The sequence below is a fragment of the Suillus discolor genome (genome assembly GCF_016758755.1).
Source record: "Suillus discolor strain FC423 chromosome Unknown F5147scaffold_11, whole genome shotgun sequence".
NCBI classification, from domain to species: Eukaryota; Fungi; Basidiomycota; class Agaricomycetes; order Boletales; family Suillaceae; genus Suillus; species Suillus discolor.
This window is the reverse complement of record NW_024541258.1, coordinates 129807-154401: the sequence shown is the minus strand read 5'-3', so window position 1 is coordinate 154401 and position 24595 is coordinate 129807. Positions and strand designations below refer to the sequence as shown.

At 48.3% G+C, this 24595-nt stretch overlaps 10 protein-coding genes across 10 annotated transcripts; 7 read left to right on the top strand and 3 right to left on the bottom strand.

The window, feature by feature from the left end:
* Positions 1-2011: 2011 nt before the first annotated feature.
* Positions 2012-3416, top strand: F5147DRAFT_33680 (uncharacterized protein). The gene is made up of 7 exons (XM_041429279.1): positions 2012-2107; positions 2162-2324; positions 2382-2432; positions 2479-2544; positions 2604-2840; positions 2899-3086; positions 3165-3416. Exons 2-6 carry the CDS (start codon positions 2286-2288, stop codon positions 3055-3057), a joined length of 552 nt encoding a protein of 183 aa, XP_041296059.1. The 5' UTR covers positions 2012-2107; positions 2162-2285; the 3' UTR covers positions 3058-3086; positions 3165-3416.
* Positions 2972-3579, top strand: F5147DRAFT_679691 (uncharacterized protein). Its single transcript, XM_041436266.1, has 2 exons — positions 2972-3086; positions 3165-3579. The coding sequence occupies exons 1-2, from the start codon at positions 3077-3079 to the stop codon at positions 3416-3418; spliced, it is 264 nt and encodes an 87-aa protein (XP_041296058.1). The 5' UTR covers positions 2972-3076; the 3' UTR covers positions 3419-3579.
* A 1-nt stretch (position 3580) lies between these two features.
* Positions 3581-6090, bottom strand: F5147DRAFT_834764 (uncharacterized protein). Its single transcript, XM_041443930.1, has 8 exons — positions 5793-6090; positions 5676-5739; positions 5296-5623; positions 4683-5237; positions 4492-4634; positions 4335-4434; positions 4197-4286; positions 3581-4142 (listed from the first exon to the last, which is right to left on the bottom strand). Exons 1-8 carry the CDS (start codon positions 5919-5921, stop codon positions 3749-3751), a joined length of 1803 nt encoding a protein of 600 aa, XP_041296057.1. The 5' UTR covers positions 5922-6090; the 3' UTR covers positions 3581-3748.
* An 844-nt stretch (positions 6091-6934) lies between these two features.
* Positions 6935-9298, bottom strand: F5147DRAFT_679678 (uncharacterized protein; the record flags this gene model as incomplete). The annotated part of the gene is made up of 3 exons (XM_041436265.1): positions 8682-9298; positions 8234-8630; positions 6935-8165 (listed from the first exon to the last, which is right to left on the bottom strand). Coding segments are annotated over exons 1-3 (2131 nt in total), but the record flags the coding sequence as incomplete, so codon positions are not given.
* An 857-nt stretch (positions 9299-10155) lies between these two features.
* F5147DRAFT_570839 (uncharacterized protein) lies at positions 10156-10443 on the top strand (the record flags this gene model as incomplete). The annotated part of the gene is made up of 2 exons (XM_041431014.1): positions 10156-10232; positions 10275-10443. Coding segments are annotated over 2 exons (246 nt in total), but the record flags the coding sequence as incomplete, so codon positions are not given.
* Positions 10444-11182: 739 nt separating this feature from the next.
* On the top strand, positions 11183-11791 carry F5147DRAFT_679673 (uncharacterized protein). Its single transcript, XM_041436264.1, is given in 4 exon segments — positions 11183-11400; positions 11481-11598; positions 11610-11642; positions 11722-11791. The coding sequence occupies 2 exon segments, from the start codon at positions 11268-11270 to the stop codon at positions 11570-11572; spliced, it is 225 nt and encodes a 74-aa protein (XP_041296054.1). The 5' UTR covers positions 11183-11267; the 3' UTR covers positions 11573-11598; positions 11610-11642; positions 11722-11791.
* A 923-nt stretch (positions 11792-12714) lies between these two features.
* On the top strand, positions 12715-13423 carry F5147DRAFT_679651 (uncharacterized protein). Its single transcript, XM_041436263.1, is given in 4 exon segments — positions 12715-12745; positions 12758-12993; positions 13046-13201; positions 13262-13423. The coding sequence occupies 2 exon segments, from the start codon at positions 12845-12847 to the stop codon at positions 13140-13142; spliced, it is 246 nt and encodes an 81-aa protein (XP_041296053.1). The 5' UTR covers positions 12715-12745; positions 12758-12844; the 3' UTR covers positions 13143-13201; positions 13262-13423.
* A 5126-nt stretch (positions 13424-18549) lies between these two features.
* Positions 18550-19124, top strand: F5147DRAFT_33480 (uncharacterized protein). Its single transcript, XM_041429272.1, has 3 exons — positions 18550-18677; positions 18728-18884; positions 18938-19124. Exons 2-3 carry the CDS (start codon positions 18775-18777, stop codon positions 19071-19073), a joined length of 246 nt encoding a protein of 81 aa, XP_041296052.1. The 5' UTR covers positions 18550-18677; positions 18728-18774; the 3' UTR covers positions 19074-19124.
* A 1628-nt stretch (positions 19125-20752) lies between these two features.
* F5147DRAFT_33410 (uncharacterized protein) lies at positions 20753-21476 on the top strand. Its single transcript, XM_041429270.1, has 4 exons — positions 20753-20919; positions 20968-21115; positions 21162-21347; positions 21467-21476. Exons 1-3 carry the CDS (start codon positions 20872-20874, stop codon positions 21269-21271), a joined length of 306 nt encoding a protein of 101 aa, XP_041296051.1. The 5' UTR covers positions 20753-20871; the 3' UTR covers positions 21272-21347; positions 21467-21476.
* Positions 21477-21933: 457 nt separating this feature from the next.
* On the bottom strand, positions 21934-22593 carry F5147DRAFT_679617 (uncharacterized protein; the record flags this gene model as incomplete). Its single annotated transcript, XM_041436262.1, has 4 exons — positions 22462-22593; positions 22399-22417; positions 22056-22244; positions 21934-22002 (listed from the first exon to the last, which is right to left on the bottom strand). Exons 3-4 carry the CDS (start codon positions 22242-22244, stop codon positions 21934-21936), a joined length of 258 nt encoding a protein of 85 aa, XP_041296050.1. The 5' UTR covers positions 22399-22417; positions 22462-22593.
* Between the last annotated feature and the right edge of the window lie 2002 nt (positions 22594-24595).

Genomic DNA, 24595 nt, shown 5'->3' with positions numbered 1-24595 from the left:
GACGCACCATAGACATGCACACACTTTATACTAATCTACAGCGAGCCGCAAGGTGAGCGATCATGAGACGTAAGATTTGAGCTTGAAAGTTTGTTGGAGAGGTGTGATACTCACTTGATGTCTTGGTAGGGCTTGAAACTGTGAAGACAAATGTCGGATGCATGCAGCCAGTGCAGTCGGTCAACAGTCGGTTATGACCGGTTGTGAGCATCCTTGTTGAACCGGTGATGGCGAATGCCGAACTACCTCGTGTCTTGGGCGTCTATAGAAACGAGGAAGGTTAGCGCGTGGTGAGGGTAACATAAAAACGTACAATACACGCACCTCTGTAACTTAGAGAAAGACCCCACAATCCCTCGGCCGTGCTCAACACCATCAACATCCAGTAAAATGTCACAGCTCATTCCAAACACCGCACCCATTCGAACTTTTGAAGATCATGAGCAGAGCATATGTGCAGTCGCAGTGTTTCCCGATAAACGACGAATGATTACGGGTTCGTACGACAAGACACTTCGTCTTTGGGACTTGGAGACAGGCGTTGTGTTGAAGAAGATGGAAGGGCATGACAATGTGGTGCGGGCATTGATGATATCGCGAGATGGTAAAATAATAGCAAGCGGTGATGCAAGTGGAAAGGTCATCGCCTGGCACGGAGAAACTGGCGAATCCATCACCCAACTGATCAACGCCCACCCCAATTGGGTCTATTCTTTGGATTTCTCTCCGGATGGTACGGTGCTGGCTACTGCCGGTGGTTCATGGGACAGCACGGTGAAGTTTTGGAGTACCAAAACGTGGCAGATGCAAGGAGATCCAATCGAGTGTGGATATGTCAACTGTGTTCGATATTCACCTTCTGGTGAACTTCTTGCCATCGCAACCTTCGATATCCAAATTTATAATCCAGGCACAAGGGAACATGTCACATCTTTGAGGGGTTACCAATCATGGAACATGTCACTCGCGTGGACGCCCGATGGCACACGCCTTCTTTCAGGACGCAGTAAATACATATTGGAGTGGGACACATCAACCTGGCAGCAGGTCGGTCGTCCCTGGGAAGGTCACACTAACACCATCAACGCCATTGCCATTCATCCCGCTGGCACCCTCGTCGCTTCTGCATCTAACGAGGGCCATGTCCGTTTCTGGCGGTTCTCAGATCAACGAAACATCGCCATCTTCCAGCATTCATCTGCCGTGACAGGTGTTGCGTTCTCTGTGGACAGCAAGCACATCCTCAGCGGAGGTGCAGATAACAAGATCTCAGAATGGGCAGTATCCAGCGACGTTTATTCAAAGGCGAGTTTCCATTTCCGACTCTCATCACGCAATTCGAGCATCCTTCGTACAGATCCTTGAAATCACAACAGCCCGCGATGCATGTCTGACTGGGGACTTGTCTATCGCTGAAGAGCTCCTCACCCAAGAAATCCACATCAACGCCGACGAATTTACTTCATATGCCAATCGTTCGTTCGTTATGGCCCGGAAGCACAACTGGGACAACGCCCTTGAGGACGCAATCAAGGTGAGGTGAACCCACCCATCGTTGTCATCTTACGGAAGGCTAACATTCATCCGTGATATAGTCGATCGACATTAAAGCATCATTGATTGGGTTTATCTCCAAAGGCATCGCCCTCTGCGGGAAAGCTCGCGTTCAAGAAGCAAGGGTAGCATTCGACGTTGCAACCACATTCACGAACCAAGATTCTGAAACCAACCAATTTCTTCTCTTGATCAAGGTACATTTAATTCGTATCCCATGCTATTTGCTTCATCCGGTATTCCAGGCCATAGCACTCTTCAACGCAGATCAACATGAAGAAGCAATGCTGCTCATCGAAGACCGGGCTGCCGCTTGTCCGAATGTCGATCCTCTCGCGCGTCGTGTCGTGGAAGTGAGTGTCATGTGGCCACACTCGGCCATCAGTCCTAATATTCTCAACTTACACAATAGACATATCTACGTGTTCAACTCGGAATCAAAGCTTTCGATAGCGCGCATCACGACGAGGCCGCTGATCACTTCACTGCCGCTGTTAACTTAGACGCTTTCTCATCGAAATATATTCATTTCGCATACCAAGACTTGACCGTGGTGCGTCGATATGTTGCATACATCATGCTTTCCATAACCTAGTACTTTGTGCAGCTCTTCGGCTGGGATCTCGAGTCCTTGCTGCTCACTACACACCAGAAACGGTGTCAGGCTTTCCTTTCGGCAGGTAAACCCGATGAAGCCCTCAACGCCCACAAATACATGATGGACTCTATTGATGAGACTGCAATGGCTAGCTGTCTCGATTGGTCCAACGGTAAGTCTTTCGTCATGTCACCCACGACCACCATGCTCACCCGCATGTTACTCAGAGTTCGAGGAGAAATGCAGCACGCTCGCTGCGGACAACGACCGTATTCTTGGTGTATGTACCTCGTACCTCACCTCTTTTGCTACTGACTATTATGCAGGCAGAGATCCCCGGGCAAGATCACGATGACTATGATGCAGAACGCAATTTCTATGAAATGCATCAAGTGTGTGCAAAAGCGTATCGTTCTGTTCTCTCTCAAATAGTTCATTACAGTATTCTCAGATTTCCCGGCCAAGACTTCAACAGCGAGCTGGGCGCCTTGGGCGCCTCAAAAGACTGAGGCTCGCTATGACAGGGAAGCCTCAGTCAGCTCCTGCACCTGCACCTGCACCACCCACCACCTCGCCACCAGTCACCCCCACCCCCACCTTCAAAACTCGCCTACGACGCCTAGCTACCCTGCCACTCCATCATGCAACGCCACCTGTTGTCGACGTTCCTTTTGCCCAAGGTCGACAGGTGCGCTCGGTTATTTTGTCAAGACTGTTTCTTGGGTGTCTCATATTCAAATCTACAGCGTAATGCTGCAGCGGGTGCTCCTGGGAGTGAGCACTCCTTGATACGTGATGAAGATGTTCTTCCACAGGATCCCAATACGCAACAGCAACATCAACCAGTAGCAGGTCAGGTAGACACCGGCCAACATGGAGGCGGCCTGTCCTGTTGCTGCGGCTAGCTGCTAGAAGCATTGGTGAATGTCCATAGGTATTTCAGTTTTATCGTTCATCTTGTCATGATATCCACTTAAGCACGAATACATTGCCATCCGATTTGTCCCTCAAGCGGCATACGAACGCGCTGCTTCTTTGATCGTTTCTCCGCAGCCTGACGTCGTGACTCGCGTATGCATGTTGTTCAAAGGTACCTGTAAGGAGCACCTAGCAAATTGGCCTTATGCACAAATGCAAGCAGAGAACGACGTTGCTTGGTGGGTGGACGTAGTTGGAGTTGATCCTACAAGAGCTGGTGATGTGACTTTGTTCAGGATGGGGCGGGGTGGAGGTTCTCATTTGATATTTTATCGGATCACTACCTAATTCGTGTAGGTGTTACCGTGTTTTATCTTGATCAGTTTTTGCTTCCGATGGCTGTGAGCATATGATTAACGGTTCAAAAGTTGGGGGCTAAATATCCAAATTCAGTGTCTCGTGCTAGAGCGTTTTAAAAATCAAATCATTTTCGATCGACTTGTAGGAATAAGAATATGCAGGGTCTCCCCAGTAATTGCAACTGTGTATTACAATGTGCGGGAAGCCTCCAAACAAAAGTTGCTATTAAACCTATGAAACGAAAATGACTACAGTAGTAAGGTTTATAGCCACAAATCGAAATTGCACCCCAAAGATAATGAATACAACGATAAATGATCACGACTGCCCGTGCCGCCCCGCGCCTTCTCGCAAAAAGTCAACATACTCGGTCAAAAACCGCACCTGCTCCAACGTCTCAATGGCCTTGACGCTTCGCCGTCTCCGCACAACAGTGATCGCGCGCTCGACAAGTTGCAAAGTATCCCTCCTCACATAATTCTCCAGGCCATCGGCGCCTTCTGCTGGGTTCGGTGATAGGTCCACATTGATCCACCCGCACAAGCCAATTTTTAGTGCCCAACAGCACGCTACGAGGCCTGCCCTACCCAAACCCCCACGACAGTGCACAAGTATACTTGCACCACGCATGGTGTAATCGTCGATAAGTTTTGTCAGTGACTCGTCTAGTGACTGGGGCGATAGAGGAGCAAGGCCTTCAGGTAGTGGTATTCTGCAAGTATAATGAAAGTGAGCAGCTGAATGACTCAATAGGCGGAGTACTTACCGAAGGATGTCCATTCCTGCCCGGTGCGCAGAGCTCACGTAGTCTGACCAGCATATCCCAAGAAAATCGAGTTCTTCGTCATCGAGACAACTATAAAACAGTCAACTAAGCACATGACACGCCAATACGTCAACTAACCAGACAATGCAGCGTGCTCCGACTTGACTTATACGCCGCAGGTCAGTGTCGAGATCTCGACAAACGGCGCTACGCCCTCTGACCGGACCTGCGAGTCGCACTAGTAACCGTTTTGATGCCAGTCAGCGGATACACTCGTGCCTTGAGTAAAACGTACCTTTTTTTCCGGGACACGAGGACAGCATCAAGTTACCCAGCTTGAAACAGCGCTTGGTGCCATGGATATTTGATGTTGGACGGAGTAACGTGCTGGACACTCTTGTCTTGGTGGCATTCTGGGATGCAGTCGAAAATGCTAGTCTACATCATCAGGTTTACACACAAAGAACAATGACGACATGGACTCACTGTTCACGTTCGCTGGAATTAAGGAAATCGAGCATAGAAGGAAAGACAACCTTCGGCAGAGCAGAAGTCCCTCTTTGTACAGATGAAGACCGGTTGCTCGCCAGATCATCGGATACCATGCGAACTTTGGTAGTGTGTTTTAGAGTAGGAGAAAGTTTTCCTATGAACGGAAGCGAAGGGCGAGTTTTGGTGGCAAGGGTCGTTAAGCGCGTGTCAATGGCAGCCTGAAGAGCCTCCATTATGGACTGCGGTGGCTGGTTCATAAACGCCGGAGGTATTGGAAGGGGAGGATGATGAAGAATAGGTTCTGATGAGGAAGAATGCGTGGGTATTGGGGGTAGTAATGGAATTCGGCTTGACCGACGCGAGTGAGCTTTGCGTGAGATAGCTAGAGAGGTGGGGCTAGTTGGTGATGGCATGTGTTGGGCATAATCCGTGATGCGATGCAGGGTATAGAAGTCGGGTATATGAAAGATAACAGGTGAAGGCTCGGGGTTGGTTATAAGATGCGATGACATTGCGGGTAATAATTCCGGGGGAACGATAGTAGATATGCTGCGTTTATAAAACAAAATTATGAACCACAGTTCTTCAAAAGTGAATTGAAACAAACTTTAATGGATGCGTTGTAGACGTTTTGACAGGGATGCTAGGATGTGAGGTGCCTTCCGGAATAGGTGCGGGTGGCATTTGTGAAGAAAGTGTATCCTCGAGGGCTGCGTTCAACTCTTTCTGGAGAAGCGGGTACAGGCAAGGACAAGCGCTTCCGCTAAGGAGTGCGTTGCGTTGTTCGGAAGCCGGTATGACTTGTGTAGCGGGGCAGGACGCCTCTGGACATGGCCACCACAGTACGCCATTCATATTTGTTGCCTGCCGTGCGCGAAGGTCGCGAAAGGTGTCTGGTGCGTTCAGTAATAGTGGCACATATGGTATGGGACAGCCTGCAGCGCCGGTCAGTGAAAACGGTTTGAATGATGGCAACAGATGACGCACCTCGGTGGCCATGCTTTATACGGTTGTACTCGCTCAGGTGGTACTGCGAGGCAAGGTGCGTAAGCTGGCGTGTGCGAGAGTGAGCTACGTGGTGGTTGAATAGTACACATGACTGACTTGTGCGACCCACGGTTGTATGGCTACTTTAGAGTGAATAAGCGATTTCGAAGGCTGCTTCAGAATGACGCTGGGATGAAACTGGGCAGGAGGCGGGGTAGGAATAGGATCCAGGAGGGTGGGCGTCATGACTGGGGACTATAGCGGGGTAGAGAAGGTGGTTTTGTATTGAACCTTGATGGAGGCGCGCGGCGGCACTATTCGGTACAATCGTAATGGAGACGAGATCAAATCGAACCTGTTTGATTACTTTGATGTTGAGTCATCTATATAAACTTCATATATGATCCGGCTGTAGACAAACACGAAAGGAACATATTTCATTGACGCTCATAACTCGTCATATGTTCAAAAAATACTTACTAAGCAACTCGGACGAGCGTCTTCGACTCTTCCCGATCTTCTAGATCCAGAGAAGCACAGCGGGCCAGGCTTCTTACCGGCGCGTCCGATCCTCTATTCGTGTGCCGTACGGTTAATTATTAGGCTATACCTCAGGCTATCACCAAGGTGCCCCTCTAGTTTTGCCTCCAACTACGACTACCATATATATGTCATCTCCCGAGTCTTTAACTTCTCATGGGGACATCCTGTTTCAAGCTTGCCAATTCGGATCAGGATCAAAACAAGGTACAAATCAATGATGACCTGTTCAGCGTGCGCAGTCGATACAGCAACAGCTCAGGCACATATTCTGTCGTATCATCCGACGACTGCCCGGTGGATACAACGAGAACCATGCCCTAGTACGTCATCCCAACCGAATCTACGAAAACCAAGAACAAGTTCCATCACATCGTGGATCGTGCTGTTGATTGCATCACAGTGATCCTTCAGGTGGGTTAGAATCGTACTCGACATGTTATGTTTCAAATGAACACGGAAAGAAAAAAACTCGTGGGGGGCAGCTCATCCTAGTGCTGTACCTGTGCTGGTGTCAATCAAGGGGGTTCTACCCTTGGCATCAATTCGGTGACGCAATTAGAATGTTTGGTAATTCGTGCCACTTGTGATAACGAGCCTCGTTCTGAGCACCTGAGCAAATGCCAGCACGCTTACAAGCCACGAAATGTCTGAATATTCAACGTTATAATATGTAAATCAAATGTAATATAGAACAAGTGTGACAAACCAATCAAAACTATGTCCTAAGGGAGAAGTTGCGTATGCGAACAAGTCCATAGAGTCATCAGAGGGTAACATGGCCGCAGGTGAGTAGACAGATACTTTCCGAGATAACAAAGGCTGCGATCGTTTGGATCTGGACGAGATGCTGATCGTAGGAGATTTCTGATCGTGTAGATTAACTCTGTTCTTCTGGGCATCCATCAGAATCGAAGAGAAGTTGGAGTGACGTGGTTTGAGTGCTGGTCGACGTTCTGCCAAGGGCGAACTTGGCATTAGATTCTCTTTATCATTTTCTCCACCCCACCAAGAATGATCATTTGCGTCTTCCGCAAAGATTTCGCTTCCCCGCGAGGAAGGTGAAGAAAGACGATCGGAAGCCCTAAATGCGGTAGACCCCGTCGCAGACCTTGCAGATCTTTGTGGAACTGTGACACGAGAGGAACCCTGGGTCACATATCGACGAGTGCCTCTGCGCAACAAACGTTTAATGAAAACCGGGCTCTCGTGCAAAGCAACCTGTGCAATCTTCTTCTTTTTCTTCACATGAGCAGGGGTCTTGCGAATCCAGCAGCCAACCATTTCCTCCCACTCCCATTCTCCACTCGGTCGACGATGGTGCGCGCCACGGGATCTCTTGCTCTGGCCTGGCATCCGAACAGCCGGGCTGCTATCGGGTGGACCAGCTCCAAATAACCGGCGCTCGGCCTCGTCCACACCGTCGATCAAGAGAAGCTTGAATCTCTGGATCTCTTTTGAGGTGCCTTTCGGCGTGCTCTCGAAGACATGAAGAGCACAGGCCCACAGCGAGGCGTCCAACTGTAGTAGCTTGTGCGTTTGTAGAGCCGACGAGAACTGCTGAAGCGATGTCATAAAATCGTGCGCGGAACCTCGATGCATATGCTTAACGAGGCCAGTGAACGTTGTGGGAATAGGTGAAACTTCACGAAGCAGATCCAAGAGACGTGAATCATAGTCTGCCAGTGAATATGTAACATGAAGGTGCGTGGCGAGTATCGTGATTGCGTCAGGAAGTTCGTCTTGGGAAGGTTGAGCTGAATCACCCAGTCGCAGGGTATGCATTCCGTAGCTTCGACACCGGTCGAGTAATATAATGACAGAGTCAATATCGGGACAGCGGGATTCATCTGCAGGTCCTGCAGGGGCGCTAACGGTAACTGCAAACAGCCTGTTCATCCAATCATGCAAGCAGCAACGAATAGCCCCAATATCGATGGTTTCCTTTTCCTTCCCTTTGCCAGACCGCACCGGGTAATGATCATGTATGGTTTCGACTAAAAATCCAGAAGGGTGACAAAAGAGTCGATATCGGTCAACTCGACGCTGCGAGAGAACCTATCGACCGCTTTGCATGTCCATAAAGAGACATTTTGTTGAGCTAGAGCATCTGCAACCGCTTGCGAGAACGTCGAGACCGAGAATAGCGGAACGGCATCAGAAGGCATGGTGTTGCTATTCCCGGATACCCATCGAGCAAGAAGATCGGCAAGGTAGAATGCATGTCCCGGGTGTGTGATTGGAGGGGGAGAGGTGGTGAACAAGAAGGCAATTTCAAGGATGATGCTGAGCAAACAGCGAGATTCGTGAACTAGACCAAAAGACAAGCAGATATCCAAAAGAGCGCTGACAAGCGTATGGTGATGCGGACAAATCGCCAGCACAAGGAAAAGTGCATGGGACGCAATCGAATGTCTGCAGGATGGGACAATGAAACTTCGTAGATAAGTAGCCAGGCCCACTCACCGTCGATAGTAGGTCGGGATAGTGTCATAGATGTCCTCCACAGTTTTCATCAGCTCATCTTCGTCTACAACTTCCTCTTGGCTGTCACGCGTTCCGATGCCACTCAGCGGAACGTTTTCTCCAACTACGAAGCAGCACATGGCTGCCAGGCTGGGGATCGACTCCCCTGGCACCGATCCGTGCGTGACCCGGAGGATACATCTAAAGGCATCACAAACTGCGTATATCAAGCGAGAGAGCTCCAAGTCTTCTGCTCTGTCGAAATAGTTGAACCTCCCTCTAGTGGCAGATGACGGTTGAGGAAGGAGGGCAAGTGGTGGAGGGCAATCAAGTGGCCAGTCTTGACTATGTGATGAGTATGTGCTGCGAGACGCACCGTGTCGAGCGGTGGACAACGACTTGCTCAAACTCAAGCATTTGTTACGCAAAGGTCTCAGCAGTCGGTTGATGCGCGATGTAGTGAGGTGGCTACCACTGGTATCAGTCGCTGAACAAATTATCATGAGTAGCTACCACAGCCTGTAGATGCCAACTTTCGATGAAACCAGGTCTCTTTGTTGAACACTGGTGACTGCGCAGCTTGTCGAAGAGTTTGGGGAGGGGGTACGAGAATGATATGAGCAGACCTAGAATTCACACGCATAAAATCATAGACAAGTAATAATAGAACTTATTCTGCAGTCCTGGACCATACACAACTTATCTTGCTAACCGTGGTACTGGCGCAAATCAGTTGTGAGTAACCCGTATCATACTGAACCTGCCAGTACTTTAGGCTTGCGGAAAGCATCGTTTGCAATGAAAATATCAAGATCGACAACTGTTTTGATTCGGCCCGGGCCACTCAATATCGAAAAGTAGATCCGTTCATTCCTCTTTCACCTTCGGCATCCCTTCTCACATCTACAACGGTCCCTACTGCAGGTGCATCCCTCACTAGCGCTGGTGCTGCCTCTGCGTTGTCTAGCTCTGGAAAATGTACTCTGTCATAAGTGATGTCGCCGCGCTCACTATAATCGCAGAGCTCCGTGGCATTTACTGTTACAGACGGGGTAAGCCTCACATGATCCAGGTCATGTTTCCGATCAATCTTTTCGCACTCAGCTTGTCTATCGTCTTCCACGGATACTAAACCAATTTCCTGTACTCTCAATGTGTGCCCACTCACATCACTCCCTAGTAGCCACTCAGAGCTACCGCAATCTCAGTTCAGTTCGATGGAATTACGGGTCTACGACGTCCACTCAACCCAAGACACACATTTTGAGCCCTGATTCGGAGCGGGCCCAGTTCTCAAACACCGTGCCATATTTTGTGAATGTCCTTGCGACCGAGAAGATGATGCTGGTACGTGTCCTACAAGCAAGTATTCAGGCGTTCGACTCAGACGAAACTTCACTAGTAGCTGTATGCCCTCTCAGATCTCTCCTCTCTCACAACAGGACGCTCACAAATCCCGCATGTAGTCGAAGGCATTGAAATGCTTCGCAGTGTCCCCCCAGACACGACAATCATAGCTGTTTTGAACATCATTGATCGTGAAGGTGGTGAGTAATATGCTACAAATTTTGCAGCTGAATGGTGGGCCTTCAGTCAAAAGTACAAGACCTCTTGGGGCCAGCACCACTGCGAAGTTCTGGGCATCACTTCAACATACACCGTCTTTGCCCACCTGGATGTTGCATCTACAGCCGCGTCTAGTTACTGCACCTGCCTATCATTCACATATGCGGTGCTGGTATCCGAGAGCCGTCTTGGGTGAATTTACATCCCAATGGTAATAGGTGAATGACGCCGCCGGTAGTGCAAACATGTCTTGACGGTGTTCCCCGCAGATATATTGTCTCGTTGTTGATTTACTGTTGAAATTTGCGGGACATGTCTCTGCCTAGAGATTCTGCCTGCACTCCTCGCTGGCAAGCATATTTCAAAGGCCTTGTAGACATAAGGGGCACCTGATTGAACGGCGTGCCAGCGTTCCCTAGTTCTTGCTGGCACGACCATCACCGTGAGGACTGGGGTCCTCGTCGACACCATGACACGTGGCACAAGACTACGACATTTTGGTTCAATCTGAACATGGAAAAAAATGCCTTCATCGAGTTCGATCTTGGTGACTCCATAAGTATTTGCAACATGAAGTCGAACCATCCACGATACCGCAGTATCGGTTTCTGTAACCGGCAAGTGTAGATGGAGCAATTCTTCATTGGAGGCTGTACAACTGATTTTCGACCAGCACTAGCGAAAGCATATAGAATTGAAGGACGGATAATGTCTAGCAGCGTACGTGTCTCTAGTATATATACGAGTCAGATGATATACGCGTTGTCCAATCAGGGAAGGGATGCATCGTCAGACATGTGTCAGTGTCGTGAAACAAACATTCACACTGACGGAAAGAGATGTCCGACTTCAAGGCCTTGAACGTGTCACTAGTTGCATGTTCAATAAGGAACTTCAAATGAATATGTCATTCTTGCGTCACCCAGACCATGAATAATAATATTCAGCGCATAGTATAAAAAGCTGTCTTCCTACCGTCTCATTCAGATCGATTTGACCCCATATCACATCCTCACAAAAATGCATCTCCCCTCTGTCGTCGCCGTCGCTTGCGCTTTGGTAGCATTAGTATCTGCCAGTCCTGCTAACATTGATAGCAGCGGAGAGTGTCCTATAGTGTGCGCGTTTCAAGATTGCTGCCCTGAGGATGAATGTAAGCTGTTCGGCCTCATATGGGTGTGTATATGAGTATTTGCATCTTGGATTTGACCACACGACTCACCGGCGTGGTAGCCCATCTGGGCGTGTCTGGACAGATGAATGCCATGTCAACTACGGTGAGTCGTATTTCTACTTCGATCAGCATCGGTGCAGATGATGGCTGATGGCACAACATAAGAAACACTACTAGTTTGATATTGATTTGATCAATGTTTTGCTTCTGAACAAAATTGACTGCCGCTCGAGCAATGGAGATCTTGGATAGGGGAAATCTCAAATACTTGAATAAATAGAATGCGACAAAAGTACTTGCCAGTTTTGTAGTCTCGTTGTACGCTTGAACATAAAAGCCTCAGTGGCACCATGACTCCTCCCCTCATAGGCACATTTTTAGTCTACACTGGCCCATTGTAATATGTCACAACCCCACTAGATGGTGGTCTACATCGAAAGTTGTCATTGTCAAATTGCGAAAGCTTAAGATCCCGAAATCTGAAATGGCACTAGCCTGGCCGCTGTGAGTGATATTTTCAACCAAGGACGTCTGGACAATGAAAAAAATCATATGTAGATCTGCAAAGGGAAGACTAAGTCTATATGGTAGTCATCAAAGTCATTGATTTGTAAGAAAAAGTATCCGGCACAAAGTGCGTAACCTGGACACGGACACGGACTCATGCATTGACAAGAGTCAGTGTTCCGAGTGCAACTTGATGGACATCCTAGCCTCGGGCCCTCTGCCAGCGCAGAAATCCAATTCTGCTATCTACCATGCAGAACCGGTGCTGCCAAACTGGCTGACAGTACTTATGGGCTCTTTCCAACAATTTCAAGATGACTGTTACGAAAATTGGTGACTATTTCGTCAATTATCATTGGATGGACAGTCTTACGGGCTATAGAAGCTCGGATTGCACCCACTCTGGTGGGCATTGAAATATTGACCAGCAACAATGCCTAAGATCTAGATCTACATGCGCACATCCAAGGACTCAGACACTAGTATCACAGCAACGTCATTCATCCCCAAAAGACTATTCTCGCTGTTTTAGTAAGTATTATACGGCTGAGTGCATTTTCCCCTCAAACCGGTAGAACTGAACCTAGTCAGTGCAGGACCGCAGATCTAGATACATATCGCTCTTCCAAAAAAAAAATCATCAGTGCGTACACTGCAAGATATGAACATAAGGACTGCGAGATGAAATGTGTTGCGAAACATTAGGGTATCAACCTTCGCGTTGATGGAAAGAGATGCCCGAATTCAAGGACCTGAACGTGTCACTAGTTGCATTTTCGATAAGGAACTTCAAATGGATATGTTCTACCTGCGTCACCCGGATCATGAAGAATAGTATTCAGCGCATAGTATAAGAAGCCGTCTTCCTACCGTATCATTCACATCGATTTGACCCCATATCACATCCTCACAAACAATGCATCTCCCCTCTGTCGTCGCCGTTGCTTCCGCTTTGATAGCATTAGTATCTGCTGGTCCCGTTAACATTGATAGGAGCGAAGAGTGTCCTATATCGTGCGAGACACAAGATTGCTGCCCTGGGCAGGAATGTATTCAGGAGGGCATCTTATATGTGAGTATAAGTATTTTGCGTCTTGGATTCAACCACACGACTCACCGGCGTGGTAGCCCAACTGGTCATGCGAATGAATGCCATGTCAACTACGGTGAGTGGTATTTCTACTTCAATCAGCATCGGTGCAGATGATGGCTGATGGCACGACATAAGAATTATTACTAGTTTGATCAATGTCTTGGTTCTGAACAAATTTGACTGCAATGGAGATCTTGGAATAGAGGAAATCTGAATAAATAGAATGATTAAAGTACTTACGAGTTTTGCAGTCTCGTTGTACGCTTGGACATAAAAGCCTCGATGGCACCACGACTCCTCCCCTCATAGGATCCTAAAATCCTTGAAATGGGAAGAAGGATATCTGGGTGTGCAGGACGTGGTGCGGAAGACGGAATATGACAGTTACGCAATCTCCAAAAAATTCAAGCTCGAGAAAAGACAAAAAAGGTAGACGTGATCATCACTCACCGCTGCAGGCGCACCCATACCCCAATTCCACACCACATCCGTCATGAAATATGTAACCGTGCAATCCCTCGTGAGCTTGTACCCATTGGCACATTGATGATCGCGAGCAAAGGCTTCATCGGCCCACGCCTATATCTCGAAGGAAAGACCAATACACGCACAGTGGATGTGTTGATGAAACACGTCGGGCGAGGATTCGCTAGAAGAAGTAAACAATTCAGGTATAAAGTTAAGTAACGGAGCAGACGTAGTAGCTGCATGTACCTCCTGCACAAAAGATTGAATTTGTGAATCAAGAAACTGGGAATGGTTTGAGATTGAGAGAGGCAGGACAAGCATGGAAATGGGTTGAGGGTGAATGCGTCATGAAAAAAGATGATGACGAGTGAGAAAAGGCATCGAAGGTGTCATAAGGAATCTCAAATACCGTAGTGATAATGAATTGCAGGCTCTTGAATTACTGCTAGTAGTCGTTGCAATCCAGATGATGTACGCATGTAGATCGAGATCTTAGGCATTGCTGGTCAACGCCCACCAGAGTGGGTGCAATCCGAGCTTCTATAGCTCGGCGGAGACTCCGTCGAGACAATATTGTCATGGACTGCACGATACAGGCGAAATACAGACGGGTATGGGCTCGGAGCTGCGGTAGCGGCCGGGCCCGTTGACATAATCTAAATAGGAATCACCGTTCACCTTGATTCCTGTACTAGCCTGCAAAGGCACAGCAACGACTACAATATCTCTATGGTCCTGATATCCATCAAGTCTCCAACAGAAACCACGTCCTGGACTTGTCCAATGATATCATGATCCGTCGCAATCCTCTTGTATTCTCCACTGCGCTGCTGCGCCAGCAAAAATGCGCTGAAAGGCTGCCCAAGGCGAACAAGTAACCGCAATGCTCGTGATTCTAGCTCAGACATCCCTGGTTTCATAGAAGAACCACCAGACCGGTCGTCTGATGGAGAAGAAGGCGGCGTCTCATAATCTTCCTCGCTCTCCGTATCATCTCCATGGTCAGATGGTTCTGGAAATTCTGCAAAGTCAGGTAGCTCCAGGAGAGACCGATCCCAGGGACGGACGAGGAGAAATCGTTGCTCGATGGGTCTTGCCGGCCAGAATTGAATCAGGGCCTCTCCGGTGGTGATAAGCAAGTCGTGAAGTCCGTCTGCCTTCACCCCATACGTGAGATGACTTTCCGAGGTTGGACTACCCACACGGCGTCTGACTTCCGTGACATTGAATGCAATACAAGGCAGATGCAGTCTTTGTGCTGCGAAGCGAGGGGCGCTTGTGTTCTGAAGCCGAGTATAAAGGTTTGAAGCGAAATCAGCAACCCCCGTTTTTCGCAGCGAAGAAACCGATGACTGAATCTCATCTTTGGTCAGGGATGGTAGCTGGCATGGTGGAGCTTCGTATGAAGTGATGGACGCTGGCAGACAGCTGTTGAACTCTGATGATGTTCCGACCCAATCAAGGCTACTGATGTCACCCGACCGAGCCACGATCTGCTGCAGAAGCCGCCCGAGAGCCTTATCCTGCTTCTCACCATAATCTACAGGCAGGCGGACGCCAAGGGCGCCAAACAACGAGTATGCGGTGTCTTCCTGACGCGTGGTGACGCGGGTTGACGCCCAATGAAGTTTTTCTCGCGCGTTATGCATGCTGGGACGGAAGGCCACGACAGCTGGTCGGTCTATGCCTGTCGCATCCTTGATCTCCTGCATGATTGCGATGGAATCCTTGTGATTGGGAGTACGATCATTGCGATAAAGAGTCCAATTGTTCTGATAAAAGAGAATAACTTTGGGAGCGATGAATTCCTGAAACGTCCATCCGCGCGTGTTCCAAGCGCTCTTCGCCAGTGCGCCAGACTTTGACGATGGCGGAACATCAGACAGGTAGACGATCGTGAGCGCGGAATGATGATACCATGAGAACATGGAGTTAACTGATTCTTGGACTTCGACATTGTTGCTCTTGTCGATGCAGCATGTATCGCTCCATGCCCAGTTATACCCCGCATCAAGAGCAGTTTTGCAGAACGACCGCAGCTTCGTCATGCCGCCAACTGGATCCAACTCCGAGTCGTACACGGACTTGCCCTGAATATCCTGCAGAAACGGCTCCTTCCCTTCCCACCTGTGTGATAGCATAGAATATTGTAGGTATCTCTTCACCACTTCTTCGATGTGCTCGATGTGCAAGTCTGCATGCGTGATTGTTGATGACACGAGCTCCTTATACTGCATGCTCATTTTGAAGGTGTCTATCTGCGCCTCCCGATCGCATAAGAGACCTGTAGTGGTGTCGAGTACACGCAGCGGAGCGTTGTCGAGTCGGGCATCAATGACCCGTTGGATGGCGTGTTCTACTTCAGAAGGTCTGAGATACTGCTGGCGCAGGTCTGGAGAAAGAGTTAAACATGTCGACGAATGCGTTATCAGAGACTTACTTCGTGTCTGAACATCGGGTGCATTGTCCAATATCGAGAGCATTGTGTTGAAGGTTTCAATCGCTTCATCATAGCGCTCCGCACCGTGAAGCGCTGCATGCTTCAAGTTGTATCCAAGATAAGACAAAGAGTCCAGTTTGATGAGCTATGTATCACCAAGATGAGCATTGGCTATGGAACGATAGCTCCCATCGCACCTTCTGCGCATCGAGAAGGGCTTCCATCCATAGCATTTTGCCCAACTTTGCCTTGCTACGATTTGCAAACACAACATCAGATGCAGAGTTCGAGTTGATTACCGCCGAGTATAGGTCAATAGCCCTGTCATAATCGTTCGCAGCGAGGGCGGAATCTCCGTTGGCAGCACATAGCACACTACATTGTTGTTTGAACTCTGAGTCAAATGCAGGTGAGTATGATGGCGTCGGGTGACATCACTAAAACTCGCCATTGGACCAATCGAGGCAGCTGGCCTTCGCAGTCTCGTCGATGGCGTCCGTCATGTATTTGTGTGCGTGGAGGGCTTGATCGGGTTTATCTGCCGAGTGGAAAGCCTGGCACCGTTTGTGGTGTGTGGTGAGCAGCAAGGACTCGAGATCCCAGCCGAAGAGCTGCACAAAGTACTGGGTTATGGAAAACACTATGTATGCATCATGTCGACGCACCACGGTCAAGTCCTCATATGCCAAATGAATGTCTTTTGACGAGAATGCAGTAGAATTGACAGCAGCAGTAAAATAATCAGCGGCCTCGTCGTAACGCGCACCATCCAAGGCTGTGATTCCGAGATGAACACGTAAATACGTCTAATGTACGAGCGATGAAGGTCAGTATTGAGGACCAAGCGTTGCCAATGATACTGACTTCCACGACACGACGCGCGAGAGGGTCAACATTCGGACAAGCAACAGCCAGGTCTTTGATGAGCAGCATTGCTTCTTCGTGTTGATCTGCGTTGAAGAGTGCGATGGCCTGGAATGCCGGATGAAGCAGACAGCATGGGAGGCAAATTAAATGTACCTTGATCAAGAGCAGAAATTGGTTTGTTTCTGAATCTTGGTTCGTGAACATGGATGCGACGTCGAATGCTACCCTTGCTTCTCGGATGCGACCTTTTCCGCAGAGGGCGATGCCTTTCGAGATAAACCCACTCAATGATGGTTGAATGCTGATTGACTATGTCACGGGTGAATGGTAGCATTCCGTAAGAGGACGATGATGGGTGGGTCCATCTCACCTTGATTGCATCCTCAAGGGCGTTGTCCAAGTCGTGCTTCCGAGCCATAACGAACGAACGATTGGCATATGAAGTATAGTCGTTGGCGTTGGCGTGGATCTCTTGGGTGAGGAGCTCTTCAGCGATAGACAAGTCCCCGGTCAGACATGCATCGCGGGCTGTTGTGATGTAAAGGATCTGGAAGAAGGATGCTCGAATTGCGATTGATGAGAGTCGGAAATGGAAACTTGCCTTTGAATGTTGTACTGCCCATTCTGATATGTTATTGTCTTCACCTCCGCTGAGGATGTGCTTGTCGTCCACGGAGAACGTGACACATCTCGGGATGGATGAATGCTGGAAGATGGCAACGGTTCGTTGATCTGAGAGCCGCCAGAGACGGATTTGGTTGTCAACAGAGGCAGAAGCGACGAGGGTGCCAGTGGGATGAATGGCAATGGCACAAATAGTGTCAGTGTGGCCAATCCAGGGATGACCAACCTGCTCCCAGGTTGATGTGTCCCACTCCAATATGTAGTATTTACTGCGTCCTGAAAGAAGGCGTGTGCCATCAGGCGTCCACACGAGTGATGTGTTCCATGATTCAAAACCTGTCAAAGATGCGACTTCTTCCCTTGTGGCTGGATCATAAATTTGGATATGGAAGTATGTTGCGATGGCAAGAAGTTCACCAGAAGGCGAATATCGAACGCAGGAGACAGGACTGTCACACTCAGTGATTAATATTGGTTCTCCTTGCATCTGCCACGTTTTGGTACTCCAGAACTTCACTGTGCCGCCATCTGAACCAGTGGCCAGCACCATTCCATCCGGAGAAAAATCCACCGAGGTGGTATTTTTGGGGTGGGCTTTGATGGGTTTGGTGATAGATTCGCCAGTTTCACCGTGCCAGGCGATGACCTCTCCACCATAATCACTGCTTGCTATTATTTGACCATTTCGTGATACCGCCAATGCCTGCACCCAACTGCTATGCCCTTCCATCTTCTTCAACACAACACCTGTCTCCAAGTCCCAAAGACGAAGTGTCTTATCGAGTGAACCCGTAATCATTCGTCGTTTATCAGGGAACACTGCGACTGCGGCTATGCCCTTCTTATGATCTTCAAAAGTTCGAATGGGTGTGGTGCTTGGAATCAGCTGTGACATTTTACTGGAGGTTGATGATGTTGAGCACCGTCGAGGGATTGTAGGTGTCTTTCTCCAAGTTACAGAAGTGCGCGTATTGTGCGTTTTTAGGTTACTTCACAGCGCTAACCTTCCTCGTTTGCACAGACGCCTAAGATATGAGGCAGTTCGCCACCACCGTTTCAGCAAGAATGCTCCCAACCGGTCATAACCGACTACACTGGCTACATGCGTCCGACATTTGTCTTCACGGTTTCAAGTCCTACCGAGACATTATCACACCTCTCCAACAAGCTTTCAAGCTCAAGTCTTGTGTCTTGTGTGTCATGGCCGCTCACCTCATGGCTCACTGTAGACTAGTATAAAGTATCTGCGTGTCTATGGTGTGTCTTGTAACTTGTCGCGGTCCCACCCTCTAAGGATTTGGAACCAGGGACCCTTAGACTAGATGGAGGACCCGAACAAGATCCATCAGCAAGGATGAACCGCTCGTGGGCAGAAGGGAGGTGTGGAGCTATCATCGTGAGTCCTGGTGCATATGTATCGACCCTTGTCAAAGCTAAACGCCAGTGTACTATAATGGTGACAGTGTGAGTCGGCCGAATATTATCAGGCCCACTTTGCTTATCTATGTTTCACACAGCCAGGGTGTTTATCCTCTGGGCTATACACAAACTCTGTTCCAGGGGCTTGCCACAGCAGCGGGATATGATCCCGTCGCAGACGCCGGTTCGTCATGCCTTGCAACAACTGCTTCTGGCCAATGTGTATTTCTCTAGGGTAGCAGCACAAAGTCAGTTTCTAGTGTGGTGCTAATCGCGAATGGCATCAGTTTCGCCATAATGTCAGCCATAATCACTACCGTCGGCTCTGTTACTGACTATGGCACGTTCGGATCGTACTTGCTGTCACGGTGGTATGCTGAGCTGCACACTATGACTGCATGGCGCTTACCTGTGCGTTTCCGAATGCACGTCAGTTGAGAGAAAAGTATGGAAGCAGCCAGATTCCTCCTGAATTTTATGAGTAAGAAGAATCCATGGAAAAGAATGAGATCAGTAATATCTCTAGCGTGCGTTGTAAGGGCTGTGTCTTTTGTCGTCAGAAGCTAACAATCTTTCGATACAGGTTCATAGTGATGTCGGGTATATAGCACACGCTGAACGTCATCTCCGGTACTGTTGATCCAGTCCGTGATCTCCGACAAGATTTCCGTACGTGTCCCTGGTAGGCATTGCTTCTAAGTGTCTAGTCCCGCGCCTTCTGCATACGCCATGCCGATGAGGTCCAGCGTATCGCCTGGAGAGGTGTGAATAGATGTCAAGTCAGAAGGAAGGGTAACCCTTACCTATACGGTGGACGAATCGCGAGTGACTTGGTCCCTATCCCTTGGTCATGATCTGTTGGAGCGAGAACTATCTGCAATGATGACGGCTGAGCATGAGAGAAGACTCGGAGTCAAACAATACGTACTTTGGATGCAAAAGACAGTAGGGCCCAGTGCCATCTTTGCGTAAGGGTGCACCTATGCAAAGGAATCAGTTCAGTTCCAACAGAGGAATGGGCCCATACGTTCCGCAAGCTTCTCGATAACGCTGTCGAATATCTTGAGAGGGCGAAGATCAATTTACATGCATCCTCTAGATCTGCTGATGCATTTTGTGCAGCGGAAACTCCAGATGCTCACAGGTCCTGAAAGTAGAGTCATGCCTACTGAGATTGAAATATTGAACGTTGAACCTCAATCTCAATTTACTCACGGTGCGCCTAGTACTCACCGTGACAACCTTGCCAGTCTACTACTTTAAGCTTCCGGAAAGCATCCACTGGCAGCAAGCTGTTTGTAACGAAAAAAATCAAGATTGACAACTCTCTGTACAATAGATACTATTGGACGGATAGTTTCTATTTGGCGGACATGCCTGCAGTCACTGCACTTGGCTGATCCTGAGCCAGGTTCTAGGATTTAGTGATTTAATATCGAGAAGTGGATTCATTTATTCCTCACGATGACCCAGTCGATGGACAGCGGATTATGCAGTAGAACCAAAGTAGAACAGCAGGCAATAAATGACAACAACACTTTCACGGTTTTCCCGAATCAAATTTCACCTTCGGCATCCCTTCTCACATCTACAACGGTCCCTACTGCAGGTGCATCACTCACTAGCACTAGTGCTACCTCTGCGTTGTGCTCTAGCCCTGGAAAATATACTTCCCAAAAAGCCGTCATCAGTGATGCAGTGGGTGGTGCCGCGCTCACTATAATCGCAGTACTCGGTGGCATTTACTGTGACAGATGGCCCGACATGGCGTTTATATTTATGTTTCTGTTCAATTTCTTTGCGCTCAGCTTGTCTATGGAGCGTCTTTCACGGATACTGAACCAAGTTCTTGTACTCTCATTAACAGTGTATGCACACCCACGTGCTCACCTCGTTCCCTAGGAGTCACTCAAAGATACCGCAATTTCAGTTCAATTCGATGAAATAACGAGTTTACAACTGCCACTCTACCCATGACACATATTTTGAGCCCTGGGCGAGCTATCCTCAAACACCGCGCTATACTTTGTGAATGGCAACTTGTCTGAAGCAGAGCCTTGCGACCGAGAAGATGATTCTGGTACGTCGTCCTACAAGCAAGTATTCGACTCAGACGCAGCCTTACTAGTCGTTGTGTGCCCCCTCAGATATCTCCTCTCTCACAACAGGACGCTCACAAATCCCGCATGTAGTCGAAGAACACATTGAAATGCTTCGCAGTGTCCTCCCAGACACGACAATTATAGCTGCTTTGGACATCATTTATCGTGAGGATGGTGAGTAATATGCTACAAATTTTGCAGCTGAATGATGGGCCTTCAGTCATAAAGTACAAGACCTCTTGTAGCCAGCACCACTGCGAAGTTCTTGGCATCACTTCAACATACACCGTCTTTCCCCACCTCGATGACTACATCTACAGCCGTGTCTAGTTACTGCACCTGCCTATCGTTCGTATATGCGGTGCTAGTATCCGAGGACCGTCTCGTGTGTGTTTACGCCCCAATGGTAATAGGTGAATGACGCCGCTGGTAGTGCAAACATGTTTTGACGGTATTCCCTGCAGATAGATTGTCTCGTTGTCTCCATGATGACTTAATGTTGAAATTTGATGTATCTCTCCCTAGAAATTCTACTTGCACTCCTCGATCGCAAGCATATCCTCGTTTCTATCTCTATGAAAGGTCTTGTAGAAATGAGGAGCACCTGATTGAACAACGTGTCAGCGTTCCTTGGTTCTTTGGTTCTTGCTGGCACGACCATCACCGTGAAGACTGAGGTCCGAGGACCTCATCATGATACGTAGCACAAGAATACGACATTTCGGTCTACCTGAACATGGAAAAAATGCCTTCATTGAGTTCAATCTTAATCTTGGTTACTCCATAAGTATTTGCCGCATGAAGTTGAATCATCCACGACACCGCAGTATCGGTCTCTGTAACCGGCAGGTGTAGATGAATCCTTGATCATCCGATCAAGCAATTCTCGATTGCAGCAGGCTGTACAACTGATTTTTTCTACTTTACGAGTAAGTGCAGTTGCTTCGAGTCGATCGTGAATGGTTATTAGTGCTATAGGGTGAAGGAGGTTATCACATAGAACATCTTTCGCTGTGATCCCCTGTAGTTTGACATTCTCCTATGCTTCCGTAGTGTGGTGGCTGGTGAGCGAGAACGAAATGAATTGGATAATGACTTAGATACAGCGACTGACAGTGTCTAAATGATGAGGAAAGGGATGTTCGGGCATGGGCTTTTCAGTCCGGCGCATGTGCACCGCGGGAGAAGGAATTGAGTAGTTTAGTCCGTACCCTGAGAGAGGAAGCAGCGGGTGAGTGTAAATGAATAATAGAGAAAGGCAAAGTAAACGATAGGGGCTATTGCTGGACGACTGAGATATCATGCCATCGTCATGGGTCAGAGCAAGGTGTGCCACCTTGCTCACTCATGCGTAGACTCAATTCTATGCTAACCTCGTGCCTCGGCCAGCGCAGAAATCCAATTCTGCTATCTACCAGGCAAAACCGGTTCTGTCAAACTGGCTGGCAGTATGGGCTCTTCCCAACAATCTTGACTGTTACGAAAATTGGTGACTATTTCGTCAATTATCATTGGATGGACAGTCGTTAGGCTTCATCAGGCCGTTACAATCAGCACCTCTATTGCCGGCCTGGCCAGACCTGAAGACTATCCATCCAATGATGATTGACGAAATAGTCACCAATTTTCGTAACAGCCAAAGTGAGTGAATGTTAAGATCGTCGGGAAGAGCCCATATCTGACATGTTTCAATAGCGAAATCTGATGATAATTCTCCCGACTCAGACACTATCGCAGCAACATTATTCATTCCCCAAGACTAGGCGAATCACTCGCTGTTTTAGTAAGTATCATATGGCTGAGTGCATTTTCCCCTCAGACCGGTAGAACTGGACCTAGTCAGTGCAGTACCGCAAATCTAGAAACATTTCGCTCGTCCAAAAAAATCATGTGCGTACACTGCAAGATATGAAACGTAAGGACTACGGGATGAAATGTGTTGTGAAACATGAGGGCGTCAACCCGCACACTGAAGGAAAGAGATGTCCGAATTCAAGGGTCTGAACGTGTCACTAGTTACATATTCGATAAGAGACTTCAAATGGATATGTTCTTCCTGCGTCACGAATAGTATTCAGCGCATAGTATAAAAAGCCATCTTCCTACCATGTCATTCAGATCGATTTGACCCCATATCACATCCTCACAAACAATGCATCTCCCCTCTGTCGTCGCCGTTGCTTCTGCTTTGATAGCATTGGTATCTGCCAGTCCCGTTAACATTGATAGCAGCGGAAAGTGTCCTATATTGTGCGCGACAGACACTTGCTGCCCTGCGCAGAAATGTACGATGTTGGGCCTCATATATGTGAGTATAAGTATTTGCGTCTTGGATTTAACCACACGACTCACCGGCGTGGTAGCCCGTCTGGACGTGTATGTAAGACGAATGAGTGCCATGTCAGCTACGGTGAGTCGTATTTCTACCTCGATCAGCATCGATACAGATGATGACTGATGGCACGACATAAGAATTATTACTAGTTGATTTGATCAATCTCTTGCTTCTGAACAAATTTGACTGCCGCTCGAGCAATGGGGATATTGGAATAGGGGTCTCAAATGCTTGAATAAATAGAATGACTAAAGTACTTACGAGTTTTGCAGTCTCGTCGTACGCTTGAACATAGAAGCCTCGATGGCACCACAACCCCTCCCCTCATAGGCGCTGTTGACTGCATTTTTAGTCCACTGGAATATGTCATAATCCCACTGAATGGTGGTCTATATCGAAAGTTGTCATTATCAAACTGTGAAAGCTCGAGATCCCGAAGTCTGAAATGGCACTAGGCCGCTGTGAGTGATCCATATACTTTCAACCATGGACGTCTGGACACCGAAATATCGTAGATCTGCAAATGGAGGACTACATGGTAGTCATCGAAGCCATTGATTTGTAAGAAAAAGTATCCGGCACAAAGTGGCGGCTATCAAGAAGGAAGAACAAGCCTCGTTATCACAGGACAAACCTCATGTCATTTTGCGTAAACCAGAAATGAAAATAGGGAGCTGCGTCACATAACGTCGAGAGAGATCGTTCAGGAAATCTGTCGGCAATGCCGATATTTTAATCAACATCATGAAGAACACAGGCAGTGAGCTCGAGGTCAAGTGCTCTAGGCCTCGTACAAGCAGAAACAGCAGGAATAATTGCAAAGACTTGAATGTTTGCACAATGAAGGTAAGATCCTAAAATCCTTGAAATGGGAAGAAGGATATGAGGGCGTGCAGGACGTGGTGCGGAAGACGGAATATGACAGTTACGCGATCTCCAAAATATTCAAGATCGAGAAAGCACAAAAAAGGTAGACATGATCGTCACTCACTGGACCGCTGCAGGCGCACCCATACTCCAATTCCACACCACATCCGTCATGAAATATGTCACCGCGCAATCCCTCGTGAGCTTGTACCCATTGGCACGTTGACGATCGCGAGCAAAGGCTTCATTAGCCTACGCCTATATCTCGAAGGAAAGACCAATCCACGCACAGTGGATGTGCTGATGAAACGTGTCGGGCGAGGATTCCCTTGAAGAAGTAAACGATTCAGGTATAAGGTCAAGTACTTAACAGTAGTGCTGCCGCGGTCCGGTCCAGAACCATGGTTCGAACCGGACTTTTGGTCCGGTTCTCCGCGGTTCGGTCCATGGTT